This window comes from Spermophilus citellus (genome assembly GCF_964194105.1).
Source record: "Spermophilus citellus genome assembly, chromosome: 14".
In the NCBI taxonomy this organism is placed as follows: Eukaryota; Metazoa; Chordata; class Mammalia; order Rodentia; family Sciuridae; genus Spermophilus; species Spermophilus citellus.
The window spans coordinates 79885420-79907128 of NC_138194.1; the positions used below are offsets into that span (position 1 = coordinate 79885420).

The 21709-nt window shown below is 32.1% G+C and overlaps 1 protein-coding gene across 3 annotated transcripts in view; it reads right to left on the reverse strand.

Annotated features, from left to right (window-relative positions):
- CSMD3 (CUB and Sushi multiple domains 3) overlaps positions 1-21709 on the reverse strand; it is a gene marked incomplete at both ends in the record, with an annotated part of 1157568 nt that overhangs the window by 981839 nt on the left and 154020 nt on the right. For all 3 annotated transcript variants that reach the window (XM_081266797.1, XM_081266796.1, XM_081266795.1), the window contains one exon: positions 20106-20218. In XM_081266797.1, the coding sequence (XP_081122923.1) occupies positions 20106-20218 (113 nt within the window). The remainder of the gene's footprint in view (positions 1-20105; positions 20219-21709) is intronic.

A 21709-nucleotide genomic window follows, 5' to 3' on the forward strand; every position in this document is an offset into this window, starting at 1 on the left:
AGAACAATTATCCTTACTATTGGTTAAAGTAGAAATCATTACTTTAGAAAATGAAAATAATAGAATCACCATACTTAGTCCTACTAAAAGAGGAGGCTCTAAAATTCAAAATCAGAATAATATTCCAAATCCTTAGTAACTATTGAAATTACTCAGATTTTAAAGCTAAAAATACACAGATTTATGGAATGAAACTGGAAATCAATGATAAAAGAAGGAAGGAAAAATCCTACATCACATGGACAATGAACAATATGTTACTGAATGATCAATGGGTTACAGAAGACATAAAAGAGGAAATCAAAAAATTCTTAGAGATAAATGAAAATACAGACACAACATATCGGAATCTATGGGACACAATGAAAGCAGTTTTAAGAGGGAAATTCATCGCCTGGAGGTCATTCCTCAAAGAAAGGAAAAAGCAACAAATAAATGAGCTCACACTTCATCTCAAAGCCCTAGAAAAGGAAGAGCAAAACAACAGCAAATGTAGCAGAAGGCAAGAATTAATTAAAATCAGAGCAGAAATCAATGAAATTGAAACAAAAGAAACTATTGAAAAAATTAACAAAACTAAAAGTTGGTTCTTTGAAAAAATAAACAAGATCCACAGACCCTTAGCCATGCTAACTAAGAGAAGAGAGAGAACTCAAATTACTAACATACGAGATGAAAAAGGCAATATCACAACAGATGCTACAGAAATACAGAAGACAATTAGAAATTACTTTGAAAACCTATATTCCAATAAAATAGAAGATAGTGAAGACATTGATAAATTTCTTAGGTCATATGATTTGCCCAGACTGAGTCAGGAGGATACACACAATTTAAACAGACCAATATCAATGGATGAAATAGAAGAAGCAATCAAAAGACTACCAACCAAGAAAAGCCCAGGACCAGATGGGTACACAGCGGAGTTTTATAAAACCTTTAAAGAAGAATTAATACCAATACTTTTCAAGTTATTTCAGGAAATAGAAAAAGAGGGAGCTCTTCCAAATTCATTCTATGAGGCCAACATCACCCTGATTCTGAAACCAGACAAAGACACCTCAAAGAAAGAAAACTACAGACCAATATCTCTGATGAACCTAGATGCAAAAATCCTCAATAAATTCTGGCGAATAGGATACAAAGGCACATCAAAAAAATTGTGCACCATGATCAAGTAGGATTCATCCCTGGGATGAAGGATGGTTCAATATATGGAAATCAATAAATGTTATTCACCACATCAATAGACTTAAAGATAAGAACCATATGATCATCTCGATAGATGCAGAAAAAGCATTTGACAAAGTACAGCATCCCTTTATGTTCAAAACATTAGAAAAACTAGGGATAACAGGAACTTACCTCAACATTGTAAAAGCTATCTATGCTAAGCCTCAGGCTAGCATCATTCTGAATGGAGAAAAATTGAAGGCATTCTCTCTAAAATCTGGAACAAGACAGGGATGCCCCCTATCACCACTTCTATTCAATATAGTTCTTGAAACACTGGCCAGAGCAATTAGACAGACGAAAGAAATTAAAGGCATAAAAATAGGAAAAGAAGAACTTAAATTATCACTATTTGTGGATGACATGATTCTATACCTAGAAGACCCAAAAGGGTCTACAAAAAACTACTAGAACTAATAAATGAATTCAGCAAAGTGGCAGGATATAAAATCAACACACATAAATCAAAGGCATTTCTGTATATCAGCGACAAAACTTCTGAAACGGAAATGAGGAAAAACACTCCATTCACAATATCCTCAAAAAAAATAAAATACTTGGGAATCAACCTAACAAAAGAGGTAAAAGACCTATACAATGAAAACTACAGAACCCTAGAGAGAAATAGAAGAAGATCTTAGAAGATGGAAAAATATACCTTGTTCATGGATAGGCAGAACTAACATCATCAAAATGGCGATATTACCAAAAGTTCTCTATAGGTTTAATGCAATGCCAATCAAAATCCCAATGGCATTTCTTGTAGAAATAGATAAAGCAATCATGAAATTCATATGGAAAAATAAAAGACCCAGAATAGCAAAAACAATTCTAAGCAGGAAGTGTGAATCAGGTGGTATAGCGATACCAGATTTCAAACTATATTACAGAGCAATAGTAATAAAAACAGCATGGTACTGGTACCAGAACAGGCGGGTGGACCAATGGTACAGAATAGAGGACACAGAGACTAATCCACAAAGCTACAACTATCTTATATTTGATAAAGGAGCTAAAAACATGCAATGGAGAAAGGATAGCATCTTCAACAAATGGTGTTGGGAAAACTGGAAATCCATATGCAACAAAATGAAACTGAATCCCCTCCTCTCGCCATGCACAAAAGTCAACTCAAAGTGGATAAAGGAGCTAGACATCAAATCAGAGACTCTCCTTCTGATAGAAGAAAAAGTTGGCTCCGATCTACATATTGTGGGGTCAGGCTCAAAATTCCTTAATAGGACACCCATAGCACAAGAGTTAATAACAAGAATCAACAAATGGGACTTTCTTAAACTGAAAAGTTTTTTCTCAGCAAGAGAAACAATAAGAGAGGTAAATAGGGAGCCTACATCCTGGGAACAAATTTTTACTCCTCACACTTCAGATAGAGCCCTAATATCCAGAGTATACAAAGAACTCAAAAAATTAGACAATAAGAAAACAAATAACCCAATCAACAAATTGGGCCAAGGATCTGAACAGACACTTCACAGAGGAGGATATACAATCAATCAACAAGTACATGAAAAAATGCTCACCATCTCTAGCAGTCAAGGAAATGCAAATCAAAACCACCCTAACATACCACCTCACCCCAGTAAGATTGGCAGCCATGATGAAGTCAAACAACAATGAGTGCTGGCCAGGATGTGGGGAAAAGGGTACTCTTGTACACTGCTGGTGGAACTGCAAACGGGTTCGCCAATTTGGAAAGCAGTATGGAGATTCCTGGGAAAGCTGGGCATGGAACCACCATTTGACCCAGCTATTGCCCTTCTCAGACTATTTCCTGAAGACCTTAAAAGAGCACACTACAGGGATACTGCCACATCGATGTTCATAGCAGCACAATTCACAATTGCTAGACTGTGGAATCAACCCAGATGCCCTTCAATAGATGAATGGATAAAAAAATGTGGCATTTATACGCCATGGAGTATTACACAGCACTAAAAAATGACAAAATCACTGAATTTGCAGGGAAATGGATGGCCCTAGAGCAGATCATGCTTAGTGAAGCTAGCCAATTCCTAAAAAACAAATACCAAATTTCTTCGTTGATATAATGAGAGCAACTAAGAACAGAACAGGGAGAAAGAGCAGGAAGAAAAGATTAACATTAAACAGAGACATGAGGTGGGAGGGAAAGGGAGAAAAAAGGGAAATTGCATGGAAATGGAGGGAGACCCTCATTGTTATACAAAATTACATATAAGAGGTTATGAGGGGAATGGGATAACAAACATGGAGGGAAATGAATTACAGTAGATGGGGTAGAGAGAGAAGATGGGAGGGGAGGGGAGGGGGGATAGTAGGGGATAAGAAAGGTAGCAGAATACAATAGTCACTAATATGGCAGTATGTAAAAATGTGATGTAACCGATGTGATTCTGCAGTCTGGATTTGGGGTAAAAATGGGAGTTCATAACCCACTTGATTCTAATGTATGAAATATGATATGTCAAGAGCTTTGTAATGTTGTGAACAACCAATAAAAAAAATAAAAATACACAGATTTTATAAATTTAAAAAGTGTTCACATCTAATATTTCCCTGTGTGTTTCCTAAAAATTTTAAATGCAAGAGTATATGACAGCTAGGGTATGAATTTACAGGGTATCAGGTTAAATGTCTTGATTTGATATTTTAGCATTTATTTTATAGTATGTTGATAATTAGTTTAAAGGATAAAATGAAGTAATTAATTTATGCATAACCTGTCATTACTTAAACCTCCAAAACTTTGTCTAACATAATTATTTTAGTTAATATGATAATTATATCAGAAGATGTACTTATCCACATGAAGAAAAATGCACTACGTGACTTTCTACTGTCTCTTAGAGAATCCAGGGAAAAGTGATTTTTAAGAGAAGCAACTGCAGGAAGAAACAAGAAACAGAAATAAAATCTGTATTAAACTTATGAAGTATCAAATACTTTTGATACTTGGTTTGTTGCTAGAAATAAGTTTAAAATAGGTTTATGCTCAGGAAAAGTCAGTGGAGAGTATAATACAAATCCAAACCATTTTTTTTTCTTGGTACTGGGGATTGAATTCAGGCACTCTACCACTGAGCCACCTCCCAAGCAGTATTTTGTATTTTATTGAGAGACAGAGTCTTAATGAGTTGCTTAGTGCTTCATTTATTGCTGAGGCTGACTTTGAACTGGAGATCCTCCTGTTTCAGCCTCCCAAACCACTGGGATTACAGGTGTGTACCACCATGCCCATCTCAAAGCATTTGTTTTTAAAATAAATATGACACTTAAGGGGTATAAAAACAAAAAGCTGTACTGCTTTTTAAATTTTGCTGATTTTCTATAGTTACAAATTTGAATTGGTTATAAGATTATATATGTATAATATTATATATATATATAATTTCATTCTCAGCACCAATAATCCTCATTATTTCCCTAGATCAACAAGTAATGGCAGTTACAAAATTGATTAACGGTATCATACTATTTGAAGCTGGCATAATAGGTTCATTTTACACTGTGCTCACTAGAAACTAGTGTTCATAGCTTTATAACAGTATTTGTAGAAGTCAACAATTAGAAATATGAAGAACTTTATGATTTTTGAGAATGGCATTATTTCTTAATAATTACTTTTGAGACTGATGAGTGGAGTGAAAAACCCCATTTGAGCTGATTTTTATTGCTAACTATGAAAAGTGATTAATGTCAACTTCAGCCATGTTATGTGAGGAAAAATAGGATAGTTTAGATCAAATAAATTCCTGTTCTTATTGAAACCACAAAAAATGTGGCTTAGTGACAAATTTTTAGAATAACTTAACAAGCATTAAGAATTTTAAAACAAAATATAAAAGATGTTTGTATCAATTGGTTTGTGGTGCTTGGGATAGCAGAATTGGTATCAGCTGGGATTCAGTTAGAAATGCAGGAACTTGAACAGCATTCTCCATGTGCCAAATAAGAATTCACTTTTTAGCAAGATCACCAGGTGTTTCTTATGAACATTTGTGTAGAAAGACCTGTTAACACTAATGTAAGAGAAAGAAGTGCAGAAGGCAGAGAGCAAGACCTCAGTTTCAGTCAGCCTTCAATTTACTCCCTTGGACTTGTAGATGTGTAACAGCTAGCTCTCTGGAAAAACACAAAAAGCAGTACTGCTTTTTAAATTTTGCTGATTTCTATAGTGTAAATATTCCTAACATAGTTGATTTTAAGGTGTCAACATATAGTCTCTAAATGTATTTGGAAAGAAGACAAAGTGCACAATTTGCTCTTCTGATCTTCTCTGAGCTGGCTCCAGCACACTGCCATCTGTAAGTAATTCAATTATGCTGTTTTTATTTTTTTATCTGAAAATCAAAAGAATAATATTCATCTTATATAATTATTTTGTGTCAACCTAAAGATGATATGAAATATACCTGTAAGCTGTTAGGATATTAGTTGCTTTTGTTTGTTTTCTGCACCAAATCATATATATCTGAGATTTATTTACGATTTGCTAACACAAAGTGCCATGGTAAATGCTTAATACTTATTTTGGATTGCATTAACAAATAGACAAGACTGTGTTTCATGCCATTTTTGTTGTTACAATCAAAGTGTTTTTATAAAAGTATGTTGAGCAAGAATATGTGCTATTTCTTATTCTGACACAATGACAGACTGCTTGTTTTTCTCTATTAGCCTCTATGTCTTTAATTCACAATAAAAAATTTTTTAGCTGGATGCATTAACCTCCAGAATAAAGATTATATTCTCAGTACCTAGTGTAGCCCAGCTTGGTGTGATTATACTTTGGCTAGTGTGTGTGTGTGTGTGTGTGTGTGTGTGTGTGTGTATGTGTGTGTGTGTGTATTTATACCTACATACACACACACATACACACATACTAGGGAATGAATCCAGCTGTGCTTAATCACTGAAACATCCCTAGTTCTTTCTTTCTTCTTTCTTTCTTTAATTATTATCTTGAAACAGGGTCTTGCTCAGTTTTTTAAGGCCTTGCTAAGTTGCCGAAGCTGGCTTTGAACTTGCAAGCCTTCTGCTTCAGCCTCCAGAGCTGGAGCCAGTGGAATTACAGGCATGTGCCACCGTGCCCAGCAAGCAGAAATATCTTGACACAGCATCTTGAAAATGTTCCTGGGAGACCATTTGCTCATCTTCCTTCCTTTTATTTATTCTGCTGCTTGGAACACTTATTGATACATAAAAAATTGAATTAGGAGGATAAAGATCACATCCTGGAGATGGAAGATCAAATATTTGAACTGAATTTTAAGTCTATAAGGATTTAAAGAGGTAGAGAAGTTAAAAAGTTTTGAGAGAATTTTACTTTTTCCTTAAGGCTGAATAGTATTATTTTGCATGTGTGTATGTGTGTGTGTCTGTGTGTGTGTGTAAATAATTTTGTATTCTTTCATTTGATGATAGACACCTAGGATGTTTCCATATCTTTTTGTGAATAATGCTGAAATGAACATCAAATGCAGATATCTTTTCAATACATTGATTTCAATCTCTTTGGATATATACCATAAAGTGGGATTAGTAGATCATATGGTAATTTAATTTTTATTTTCCTGAGGAATCTCCATAAGTGCTTTCCATAATGGCTGTACTAACTTCATTTCAACTGAGTGCATAGAGTTCCATTTTGTCCACACCTCTACTGACACTTATCTTTTGTCTTTTTGATAGTGATCCAATGGGCATAGGGTGACTTCTCACTGTGGTTTTTATTTGCTTTTTCCTAATGATTAGTGATGTTGAACATTTTTTTAAATAAATATTTTGGCTAATAGTATGTCTTCTTTCAAGAAATGTCTACTTAGGTCCATTTTGTAATTGGACTATTGTTTTCTTGCTAATGATTTGAGGATTTGAAAAAGTGTCCTTTTTTAAAAAAAATTTCCTTATGCTTCCACCTCTTCTGTGCACATGAGAATATGCTTATGCTTAAAATATCTAGCTAGCATATAAGAAGTTTGAGAACCGCCAAACTACCTCAGTTTTAACAAAAAGGCGGATCAGATTAGTCTACACTCAGAAACATCAGTGAATCCAGCCAAGATAACAGAATGACTCATCCAACACCCTCAGAAGCTTGAACAATTAAGATGTTTTGAATGACTGTGAGGTTTTGTGATGATTTTTCTTATAAGAATAGCTAAATGAATAGATTTTCCCAGTGTATCAAGGATGTTTAACAAATGTTGGTGCAGATTGGACCATGTGGATGGAGCATGAGTGCATATAGAGATGAGGCCCCATGAGCATTGTGCTAGTCAAATTTATAGATACTAAAAACAGGAAAACCTAACTAAGGGGGCTAAAGAAAAATTGTATATCAGAGGTGAATAAATAAAAAAAAAGCATCCTGGGAAGCAAGAAAAAGAAAATTCATTAACATGAGATGAAAGAATACCTTAACTTCCTAGGAAAGGAAAAGTAATTTGAGAATTGATGTGGAGATGGTATTATCATTGGTGACCTTGAAAATAACTAAGTGGTAGTGGCAAAGTTCTAATGAAAATATAATCAAGGAGGTGAGATTAGAAATGAAAAAAGATGGCCACAGAAAATATAGATCACTTGTTGAGGACTTTTTATAAAAGGGGCACCAAGAGGGATGGAACAACAACTAGAGGTAATGAGGGGTCAGGAGAGATTTTGTTGTCATTGTTGTTGTTATTGTTTTGTGTTTGCCCTAACAGAGGTAATACGACACGCTTTATGGGAAATAATGGGTAAGATTTTTTTAGAAACAAATTGGCCCTACACAAAATTGCAGAAACAATGTTGCAGAGCAAATAAATAAACTTCCACCTTAAAATTTAGTTCACAAGTACTGGGTTTGACCTGCCCTAGTGTGTATCACATTTCTAATTTCATATATACAAATAGCTATATACTCCAAGGTAGGATTCTGAATTAGATCAGAATCATTCCCTTCAATCCTGGAACCCTAAAAAAATTGTAATCTAATAGTCTCTCAGGTTAATTCCTTAACAAATCATGTGCTTACCTATATAATATTGCTAACTGATTAGTTATAACAATAAAATGTATTATTTTCTAGTCATTTGGTCAATTCACATCATAGTATTATTTCTAAAATACATAATAAATATTTCTAATAGACAGAACTAATTTTATAATAAACAAGGTTAACATTTTCCAAATAGTGATATTCTCCTTTTATACTTTTGATGTAATGTTGTCTGATATGTAATCCTTTAATATAATTGAAGGCTTATTGGTTTATTTTTATTGTAAACATTTCCACTAAAATGCTTCTGAAACCTTTAAGGGTCATAATAGTCATTCAAATCTCTAGAAAGATTAGATCCAACAATAGCAAATTAATATTATAAAGATTTCTTAATACAGTGGTACTACAACATGCATAAAAAGTGAGAATTTTTTTTCAGGCAGCAACAATAATGTAAATTAAGCAACATAAACTATTCAATAAATACATTATCAGAAAAATTAAAATAGGTGTTAAATATTAAAAATTCATGTGGATATTTAGAATATTTAGAATTTTTTAAAAACCATGTTGCTATAATTTTTGGACATACCTTTTTAAACACAGAAGGAAGCAAACTATCACTGAGTTGTATACAGGAGTTTTTATCCAATCTTGTACTATGGTGAATTTTATTTACCAATTTCAGATAGACATTGGTATCTTAATGCTAATTTTTGATGGAACAAAGAAAAATACCATATTATAATATTTGGTAATTTAGTTCATCTGACCTATTTAGTAACTTAGTTCATGTGATGACTGTGATTTATAATGCCTTATATTCATAGCTACTGGTGAAATGATATATATGGTTTACTGGAAAAATGTAAGATTTGAGTTAATAATATTGTTAGCATAGTTTCCACTCTATAAAATCCTATCAGGTAGAATCAAGACAGCAAATTGAAATAATATAGAGTCATAATTAAAGAAATTTAAAGATAATGTTGTAGGGACAAAGGAGGCAAGGCACTGAAGATAGCAGGAAATAGTTTTACTTGGCTGCAGCCAGGTTCAGAGGGCAGAGCCTTTGCAGTAATCAATCAATCCCCTGGACCCCATGTTCAGGTAGCTTCAGAGTTTTATCCCCAGCATGAAAGGGGAGGGGCTCAGAAGTTCAAAGTCTGCAGAATTTTATATAAAAGCAGCTTTTTCTTTCACTGTTCTGGGTAAGTTAACCCTTCAAGGTCAACACCTGAGAAGGGGAGAGCAGCTTCTGCCCTTGGTTTCCTCCCTCTGCCAGCTGTTACAATGAGCCCAATTGGAAACTCCTCTTATCTTAGAAATGTAGACATCTCTGTGAAGCCCAAGCTCAAGGCCAGAGGCCTTATTTATATATTTTTACAAACTACTATACGTTTGTGAGAAACTAGTAAGGGGGTGTCCAGCCAGTGGCCAAGTAAAACAGGGCAACATGAAAATAGGAAGTTTATCTATATTAAACTCTTTTGCAGAGACTCTTTTGCTGATAGTCCCCAAATCAGCCATGGTGAAGATTTCTAGAGAAGCCCAGTTAAGACTTTTCTGTGGAGAAAGGGGGTGCCACTACAATAACTGAAATATAATCTGACTGTCTTTCAGGTTAATTCTTTAAATTAATGTGAAGCCTTTGAAGTAACACACAGATGGACTGCTTTAAAAATTATGGAAAAATAAAGCAACAAGTTTACATGGAAAAAATGGAAATTTTGATTTACATTATTAAAAGGTTATGATTTATTCAATATAAATCAAAATATAACATCTGTTGTTTTCATATTTCCAATTTTCTCTAACTCATAAGAAAATGTATAGATAAATAGATAAATTCTCTCTTCTCACTTTAATCAACACCTATCCAAAAATCTTTGTTTGATAAATCCATCATTTGAACACTTATCCTTTTTAATTGCCTTGATCTAATCTCATTTCTTCATCATGTGAACTAAATTTAAGAAAATCAATTTATTAACTTCCCTTATCCATAAGCTAACAATATTTCTAAGCATAATGATATGAGTAATGATAAATTTCTTGTGTGATAGTCTTTTCTTCATATATTCTTGGTCTCTTTAGTTTCTTAGTAAATTTTCAATTTGTATCAACCTTTAAATCAGAGGCAATAGTGGTGTGTATATGTGTGTGTGTGTGTGTGTGTGTGTGTGTGTGTGTGTGTATTCTGTCCCATAGATTGCAAATATTAAATGTTAAGAATAATTTTTAAATTATGTTATGCAGATTTCACACTTTAGTTTACCAATTTATTCTTTTTATAAAATATTTTTTTTAGTTGAAGATTGGCACAGTATCTTTATTTATTTTTATGTGGTGCTGAGGATCAAACCCAGTGCCTCACACATGCAAGGGAGGCCCTCTATCACTGAGCTACAGCCCCAGTCCTATTAATCTATTCTTTAGTGACATATTTTCCTTTGCGCTTTTGCTGTTATAATGTTTTTGTCTCCCATGATCTGATAATATTCTGTTATGTTTCTTTGTGAATTACATATTTTCATTTTTTTATATTCATCTGGAATTTATGCTGTGATAAATACTACTCCTCTCATCATATTATCTAATATTACCCCGCTATAAAACCACACACAGACACACACACACACATACACACACACACACACACACACAAAGAGAGAGAGAAACAGTGTAGGAAGATAAAAGGAGAGACTAGCTTAGTAGTAAATGTATATAGAGAAATCCTATGAAATCATGATGAAGTAAGCATATTCCACATTATAGAAAGAAAGTTCAGCATATCCAAAATTATAAAAGATAGGATGAAGGAACAATAACACTCATTATTTTTAAATGATATTTTCTAAGTTATTCAAATGTGTATGTAAAATAGTATTGCACTTTAAGTGCTTTTTTAAACAGTAGTAAATATGACCTCTAAAATCTTGAAATTTTTAGATAACATCTATTCATTTGAAAAATCTTCCTTTAGTAATATCTAAAGGAATCTTTAATTTGGCATTATCAAAGATTATTGAAAATTGTGTAAGATACATCAAATCCAGGTGCTGTTGTGGTAGAACACGATACACATATATTGGGAAACCATTCTCGATGTATCTCTCATGTTTTCAAATCTTGTAAGCAGAGATGCTGACTCCCTTTGTTCAGTGACAATAAAGAAATATTATGTCTGTCCCGACCAAAGGGCAAGTGTGCTTAATTTTTAATATAAAAGATTCTGGTTCTCTAAGCTCAGAATTGCTCTCTCCCATAACAGCCTACCATGTTGGGGAATGTTACTTGGCCCTCTTTTCATTGCTTGTGGGAATTGAGGATTTGAAAACACAATTTTTGGTACTCTGGCTATTTCTCTTGGTGTAAGTAAAAAAGTCCTTTAAGCATGATTAAATATAGTTTTGTGTATTATGTCTTCTGCCATAGAACTAGAGCAGATTGGTTTGTTAACTTTGAAGCAGAATAAAATCTCAGAAACTTCACAGTTCTTAACAATATGTACGTATAGAAAATATAAAGTATATACACATAGGTAAATGATTTCTGATATTTCTTTGTCTCTCTGAAATTAATAATTGTATTTTCTCAAAATTACTGAAATAATACTTGATATAGTTTGGCACAAATTGTTATCTTTTGTTTTTTGTTCTTACATTTTCTTACCAAAATGTCTGTATAAAGATGTTTGTACTTTGATCCAGGGACCTTATAATTATCAAGAAAATGCTTATGAATTTTTTCTTTGTGCATTTGCTTAAAGTATTCCCTATAACAAATAGTTTTCAATTAATTTCTACACAACACTTGGTGTTCTTTCATTGTGCCCTCTTTTCAAGTGAACTGGAACAACTGCCTTGTGTTTCTGTCCTGTCTCTCAACCTCTATGAGGGTTTTGACTTTAGTACCAGAAGAACAATGTGCACATGTGAAAAGTGTCATTTCTTTCCTTATTGCCAACTGAAAGTGGATTACCTGACAGACAGCATTAGAATTACTATACTTGGTAAGGAACAGAGATAAAGAAATTTGCAAAACAATTTTAAACCAAACTCTAGTATACTTTTCTTTTAAACCCCTAATTGTGTACTATCAATTATAATAACCATCATAACTTAGGAGCTTTGTGTGAAAACAGCAAAATATCTTTGACATATAATTAGAGTTTTAAATTAATCAATTCATCAATTAACTACATTCTAGCACTCATGTCAAAATTACAACTCATATTGGTTGGCACATATGGCATGCTTAAAAACATACATAAAAGAAGAAAATTCAAAGGAAATGGGATTATCATTTTGTTTTGTTTAATCATTCTATTCTGAAGAATAAAAGAAAACCTTTAATGTGATCTCATCTTCGCCATATGAAGACACAGATTAAGTGAACCAGGGCTTTGCAATTTCTTATTTGTCACTTTTATTTTTTATGGGCATTTTTAATTTTTAAATTGCTTCATAAATAAACTAATCTATGAAAAAGATTATAAGCAAATAATATATTTATAGAAGTATAAATAATATGTATGTATCACTTATGGATTTTAAAAACTAAACAATATTTTTTCTAAAGTTTTTAACTATTTAATGTAATAATCTATGCATATTACAAATTTGAAGTTATTAAATATAGCCCATGTCTTCTGTTTAAGACATTCACTGGGGTTTTAATCCTTTTAAAGTTGAGTTTTAACAAGCATTTCATAAGTGTTTCCAGTATGCCAGGAATGTGCTAAAATAGGAGGCATGTATACAAAATGAAGAAGTCGTATTTAATACTTTCAGTGTTCTCAACAGCTTAATATGAGGCAAAAATCTAAAATGAAAGAACTCAAAAAATTAGACAATAAGAAAACAACCCAATCAACAAATGGGCCAAGGACATGAACAAACACTTCACAGAGGAGGACATACAATCAATCAACCAGTACATGAAAAAATGCTCACCATCTCTAGCAGTCAAGGAAATGCAAATCAAAACCACCCTAAGATACCACCTCACCCCAGTAAGATTGGCAGCCATGACGAAGTCAAACAACAATGAGTGCTGGCGAGGATGTGGTGAAAAGGGTACTCTCGTACACTGCTGGTGGGACTGCAAATGGGTGCGGCCAATTTGGACAGTATGGAGATTCCTGGGAAAGCTGGGAATGGAACCACCATTTGACCCAGCTATTGCCCTTCTCAGACTATTTCCTGAAAACCTTAAAAGAGCACACTACAGGGATACTGCCACATCGATGTTCATAGCAGCACAATTCACAATTGCTAGACTGTGGAATCAACCCAGATGCCCTTCAATAGATGAATGGATAAAAAAAATGTGGCATTTATACACCATGGAGTATTACGCAGCACTAAAAAATGACAAAATCACGGAATTTGCAGGGAAATGGATGGCCCTAGAGCAGATTATGCTTAGTGAAGCTAGCCAATCCCTAAAAAACAAATACCAAATTTCTTCTTTGATATAATGAGAGCAACTAAGAACAGAACAGGGAGGAAGAGCAGGAAGAAAAGTTTAACATTAAACAGAGACATGAGGCGGGAGGGAAAGGGAAAAAAAAAGGAAATCACATGGAAATGGAGGGAGACCCTCATTGTTATACAAAATTATATATAAGAGGTTATGAGGGGAATGGGATAACAAACATGGAGGGAAATGAATTACAGTAGATGGGGTAGAGAGAGAAGATGGGAGGGGAGGGGAGGGGGGATAGTAGAGGATAGGAAAGGTAGCAGAATACAACAGTCACTAATATGGTAGTATGTAAAAATGTGATGTGTAACCGATGTGATTCTGCAATCTGTATTTGGGGTAAAAATGGGAGTTCATAACCCACTTGACTCTAATGTATGAAATATGATTTGTCAAGAGCTTTGTAATGTTGTGAACAACCAATTAAATAAATAAATAAATAAATAAATAAATAAATAAAATAAAAAAATAAATAAAATGAAGAAGTATTGTGTGGCAAGGTGTAGACACATCTGAGTACACAGAGAAAGATCTTTTAGTACTGAGACCAATTTTGGATTCCATAAATGACTTTCTACAGGGGATTAAGGTTTGCACAAGATCTGGAAGGATAAGTAATCAAGCCATAAAAGAAGTGTGCACAGGGTGTCCTGAATACAAGAGAGAGACTGAATTAAGTTTAAGGCAGTTTATAATTTGATACCGTAGCTAGAAACAAGATGAGAGAGGTCAGTATTTGTAGTGGTTATATGTGTTATAATGGGCATAAGTAAGAAATGCTTAAAGTGTTATTGCTTAATATCTAAAAGCATTCATAGTATTTTTATTTGTGGTTTTCGGAGCATTCATGGTATTGATGATACTGTTGAAGCATTTTTGAGTACAGTAAGTAATTAAAAGCATGTAATAGATGTATAAATACTTGAAAATTAATAAATTCTTCTGTACATACAACCAAATCCACATGTTCATTATAATATGGTGTCTTTTAACAGAAGATCTTTACAGAACAGATAAATTTTTCTCATTCTCTGAACTTGGATTTTTGAATACTTCCAACTGCTTAAAAGAGAGAGCAAACATACACATTACCAAAGGTCACATTAGTATTAAAATGTTTCAATAGATAACCAGGTTGACTATGTAACCCTAAAGACAAAATGTTTTAATTTGTCAAGAGGTCAAAGACAAAGTCTTTGCATGTATGGTAGTTCCTTGTGTTGTGTTTCTGAAATATGAAATCTCATTTATTTTTAAAGTATTTAAGAATCTATATTCATTAACTTATTTTATGAACCTATCCTCCCTTTATTGCTATAAACTATGTGATATATATATATATATATATATATATATATATATATATATATATATAATTTTATAACATAAGCATCTTGCTGCAACTCAATTGTTTTGCTAGAAGCATAATTTACTTGATTCTAAGTTGTAAGCTCTCCATTAAATTTCATGGTACTGTAGTTAAAATTTTAAATCATAGGAGTTGAAAATTACCCCTAAAATTAAAAAGCTCCTTTTATGTTCTTAGGGATAATTTTTTAACAAACATGTGACCAATAACTAAATAGAATAGCATATAGTATAATTATTATTTTCTGTGTCAAATATTTTAAAAGGATATAGAATATATAGGTGATCTGAAATATCTGCAAGAATATATATTTAACTTCTTTGCTTCATATTTTAATATATATTATGATTATTCTTATTTTAGCAATACCTTTTTGTACTAATATACTTGATTAGAATTTTTCATGTAAAAATGGAATCATAGGTTATACTTAGACCTGAAATAAGTCTCCCAAATGTATATAGGCTATAACTCCAGGACATTTAAATAAAAATTTCAAACTCAGGTAACTACTTTTAAAAATTCTTGGTTATTACAATTTTTATATAATTTTCTAGTTTGAGAGAGTGTGTGTGAAATCACTGTGATTAGTATATACCAAAAAAGTATTATGTAATAGTAGCATTATTAGCCAAATTTTTGTTTCTGAGTTAAATGTGAAAATAATATCTTAATAGCAAATTTTTTGAAGGTGAGAATTTTGTTATTACTATGTTATATGTCATAAGCATTGCTTAATGGTACATGCAACAATCACCATGATACAATTGCTATGTGTTTCAAGTGATTTTTCAGACTATGTTCTTATTTATTTCAATTCTGTTCCTATTAATTAAATTGCTTAACTGATATATACTGGAATTATACATTATATCAGGCATAAGATAATCCTTGTGTATAGTATATAATAATTACAATATAGTCCAAGTATTTTGTACTTTATTTCCACAATAAGTGATTCCTAAATTAGTAAGAAAAAAATCCCTAGGGGTTATCAATATACTGATATTTGCTATCAATGAATATTATGTGGAATTTCACATGAAAAAAATACCTGAAAAGAGAACTTTATTGCATAATGGGGTACACAGAAAAGTAATTTAAAACAATATTGTGAATTGCTCTTTTTTGTCTTATAAAAATAGAAAATATATGGTTCATTATGGATAACATAATCATTTAAGGAGGGAAATGTAAGAACTGGTACATGGATCAATGTGCTTATGTGAAAAATTTCTTACTGGTACACTATGAAATAACAATAGAAATCAAGAGTAAACATGTAAAAACTTAAGCAAATTGACATTGGTACAATATTTAATTGCATTATTTTGTACTTTAAAAAGTATTGATTTGCAATTGGAATACACAGTGGTGTTTCGTCATAGTGCCAACAGCAAATAAGTACAAGCAGATTCTTAGTTTTCCTGTTCTTCTGCAAGTTTAATTAACTTCAGTGTATGAAGTTATCTTTAAATCAAAGATTCAATAGAATTTACAGCACAGGACCTTAAGTGAGACTAACATATTTTTCTCAAAGACTTCTCATTTTTGAAACATTAAATCATTAATCATATGCAGAAATACACACATACACACACACGAAGTAAGGAGAGTTATTACTTCAATATTGTAGATGAGAAAATGAAGTTTAGTTAAATTAAATATTTTGTCCATAATAAATATCTTTATAGTGATACTGATTCAATAGATATTTCCTTAGTTATCTTCTTTGTATAACAGATTGGTTGGGTTTGTCTTAATCTCTTCTAGGGATAGAAGATAGCTACATAGAACTTATACTTTTCGGAAACCTAAGAATCAGTTGTTTCTTATTATGATGCATAGTTCTGGGTTGTACTATAGGATTGGATTCAGGATACATAAGAATTCTATTGTCTACTTTTCAGTATATTCTTCAGATGAATATGATACATGCAGTCCAATGTTGGAATTTGAGAAATCATAACATCACTGATAAATAGAAACCTCATGTATTCTAATACCCAAGGATAAAGCCTTAGTAAGTGTGTAGCTACTTCTGCTGGAATTTTTTATATAGATTTGCACATGATGCAGTAGGCCAATGACAACCCTTCTCCCGAGCCAAAAAAAAAAAAAAAAAAAAAAAAAAGATCATTTATGGAACGTATGTCAACTTACATTGAAAAAGAGATTTTGCAGATATAATTAAGGTTGAAAACTTTAAGATAGGAAGATTAACCTCTATTATTTAGATGGGGCCATGCTAAACACATGGATCCTTAAAACCAACAGATCTCTACCTGGAGTTAGAGGTGTGGGAAGAAGGAAGAAAGTGCTTGAAGTACAGATGCATTACAAAGAAAAATCAGAGATATCATTCTCAGAAGGACCAACTAGTTGCTGGTTCTCAGATATGCAGGGATCATGGAGACAGAAGAGACCTGTAGGAGCTATGGGTGGGCTCCAGGTGATAGATAGCAGGAAAGAAGGATGTCATTACTATATCTGCGAAGAACTAGATGCTGCCAACTACCAGAATGAGCTAGGAAATAGGATATATAAGCATTCTGATAAGGGCTTACACTATTGACATTTTTATTATAACTTTATGAGACACTGATAAAATAATCCAGCAGAAACCACTAAGATTTTCACTTACAGAATTATGATATATGTTGTATATCTTGAACTTTTTTTTCTTTTTGTATCACAGATTGAACCCAATGGTGCTTAACCACTGAACCATATCTCCAGCCCCCAGCACCCCCCACTTTTTTTTTGGAGACAGAGTGTCCCTTAGTTGCTTAGGGCCTCACTAAGTCACTGAGGCTGGCTTTGAACTTATAAACATGCTGCTTCAGCCTCCTGAGCAGGTGAAATTACAGGTGTGTGCTACCATGCCTGGTGAGCTTCTAAATTTTGGGTAGTTTTTTTTTGCAGCAACATAAACCTAATATACATGATAAAATATATACATCAGAACCCGATATCATAATTCTGTGGCATGCTAAGCCAATTCCTCAATAGCTGAGTGGCTAGTATCCTATATTTAAAGCTAGGACATCTCAAACATACATTTAAATTTTAGGAAAATATATAAACCCATTTCCCCTAAAGCAGAATGGATGGGCACACATTTAATATTGTTTATGTTAGTAACAATAGGGAGCTACAAAAATATATTTGAATATGAACTCATGAAACATGACAGCCAAACCAGAAAACATGCCAACATCATGATTCATATGCCATGTTACTAAATTTTCAATATACTTAGTGCTTTCCAAATGAATAAACTAGCCTAAATTATCTTTATATTTTAATGAATACAAGTTTTCTACTTAAAGAGCACTTAGTAGAAAATTATTAAATTACTAACTTCTTCAGTATTGCCAAAATTACACTTAAACCTTTGTGGTTATAGTAATGAGTATGTATGAATTAAGTTGCCAACCTTAAAATAATTACTCAACAATTGTGAAAACACCTTAGAAAATTAATAGTCATTATTATCATAATGGAGAAAGTAACTCAGAACAATCCTCCCCTTGTAGACTAAATTATACATGTACTAGGCACAAAATAGCATTCAAAACTACTGTCCATGACATTATTTTTAATGTTAAATTGAGAAATATTTTTCTGCAATTATTTAGGAAAGTGTGTATTTTCTAATGAGAAATATATTACTACATAAAATGAGACAGTTTATAACTGTCCCCAGATGCACAATGTTAAAATTTACACTGTATCATTTATATTTTATTTATGATTATTTTCGAATGTGACCATTAAATGGACTGTATTTTAAATTATGTGCTTTAAGTAACTGCTCCTGAGCGGGGGCACTTTAATCCTCAGCATACCAAATAAAGGGGAAAACAAAAAATGAAGAAAGTTACTAAGTAACTGCACCTTCCATTATATTTGTATGTCTCTTTATGGCAATGTTAGGTTTGGTGACGTGAATTTTGATTATATGGTCCTGGAGAGATGAGTGGAAATTTGATATAATATTACTAGGATTAAGCAAGGATTTTTTCCTAAATTAAATGTAAAATTTATCAGTAAATCACATACAGAAAAAAATTAAAAGTCCATTTCTATCTGAAGCCTTCCGGAACATATTGTTTGCCATTAGAATTTTCCACATATAAAAAGTTGTAGATTCTGTATATTTTAACACCCTCAGCACAGCCTGGGACACCACTCCATCACCAAGTGTTATTTCCATAATGAAACATGTCAGTGTCTATATTAAGAGACATAAATAAAGACTATAAATGGGTTTCAATCAGTTCAGGTCAAGTTTCAATGCCAAAGAAGCTTGTATTAAACTTCCAGGGTAAAAGGATGAAAAAACAACTTTAGTTTTATGAGCTTAGTTTTATGAGAGACACAGCACAGCAAAGAATAAGGTAATTTCTATGATACCTGGATCACAACTCAGGTCTAAGTTCCTTTCACTTTCACATTCCATTCCTTTCTGTTACTGCCTAACCCTGTAGTAATTCATGGTCTCATAGCTGAAGAAAATTCAAGGTCAAGATGTTCCTATGTTGAGACACAGTGAGTGATATGAAACAGCAAAGTCCACTAACTATATTTAGCATTAATGAAAGTGAATCTTGTGACAATATTAGAGATAACCATATGAATTCTTTCTCCTTCATGTTGAATCTTCTTCCACTTATACTCTTTTTTTATTGATTATTTAAAGCATTACATAGTTCATGATATATCATCTTTCATACATTTGACTCAAATTGTGTTTTGAACTCCCATTTTCACCCCAAATACAGATTGCAGAATCACATCTGTTACATATTCACATTTTTACATAATGCCATATTAGTGACTGTTGTATTCTGCTACCTTTCCTATCCCCTACTATCCCCCCTCCCCTCCCCACAAGGTTTATCAACTTGAAAAGAATATAGTCAACACAGAAAAGATGCTTAAATTCCACTGATACTCTTGAAGAGTTCTGGTTTTGTCTACATTACACTGGAAAGTGGTTCCTTTTATATTTTCATCACTTACCTTCATAATATACTTTAAACCCATGTGCACTAACCGCAAAATCACTGGTCAAACGTAGTGAGAACACAGATTTGGTACTTGTCACTGGTGGTGGCAGATGGAATCCTGTTAACCTAAAAACAAAATTGAATTAATTGTCAGTGACATAGGCATTTTATCTAATAGAATGTAAGGAGAATTAACAGTCATGTTATTAAACACTTAAGCTTTATGTAAAAATATATGGGTGTGTTTATTACATTTAGAAGACACTCATCAAAAGTAATCATTGTAATTATATATGAAAATACATTAATTTATGTACTCATGTGTGTGTTGATATTTAAAATATCTATCACATATATCATCTATATGAAATCTTGATTAATTCAAAATTGGAAATGAAGAATTATGAGAATATATGATCATATTTTATGTCATTAATTTTAAGAACAGCATTTAGAAGAAATTTTTGTCAAGTGAATTATTCTGATGGTTTAAAATTATATTAATTGCTATATATCTATTTATCTATGTATGTATCTATATATGGAGAGAAAGAAGGGAGATGGAAAATATTTAAATTTTAGAATGAAGGAAGATATGACCTAAATATAAAATCTTGAAACTGAAATACTTACAAATAAAAGGGGATTTGCTTTTATCACTTTTTCCTAAAATTAAAGTAAGTGCTATTTAAGTGAATAGCTGAAAATTAGACATTGGTTAATATTTCACATATTTATATAACAAATATTCTCATTATATTTTTGCCTCTAGTGTTACCTATTTTCCTAATAATTTATTGCATATAGATACAAGTTTGAATGATATGAAAAGTGCTTTACAATTGAAAGTTTTTATAGTGTTCAACAGAAATATTAAAAGAAAAATGTATATACATGAGATGTAAATTTTCTGAAAGCTAATAAAAATAAAACTTTTGAATTTTACATGAATTGCATTTTGATTTTTTAACATTTTTAAAATTTCTAATTGTTATATTATTTTACTTATTAAAATGTATAAAAATTACATACTATGAAATTATACTATTTTTAACATATTTGCTTTTTTACCTAATACTGTATAGGTAGGATGAATTCATACTGAAATTACTATATATTTTAATTGCTGTATTTGTTTTCCTCAAGTTTCTTTTTCTGAGGTCTTCTTACATTATAAAAAATTATTGATAACCCCAAAGAAATTTTATAGACTATCAACATTACCCTATTAAATTCAAAGCAGAAAAAATGAGTGTAAATTTATTGCTTAATTTGTAAATATCCAGAATAAGTCCATTACATGTTGAAGTAAATGATATTTTAATAAGAAATAACTATGTCAAAAACAAAAGTGAGAAGAAAGCATTGTATTTTTGTGATTCTAATATCTGGCTTAATAGAAAACACTCAGATTCTCATATTTACGTCGTTCAATATTTTGCAATATCCAATTTTAGTTGATAAATATGAACATTATCTGGATTCACATAGATACATAATTGGAAGAAGAAGTCTTTTAATACCTTTGCAAATAAAAGTGGATACTCTTTCTCAGTTCTACGCAAAAGCATCACAAGTTAATTGAATGTAGAATTCAAAATTCTATCAATGAATACT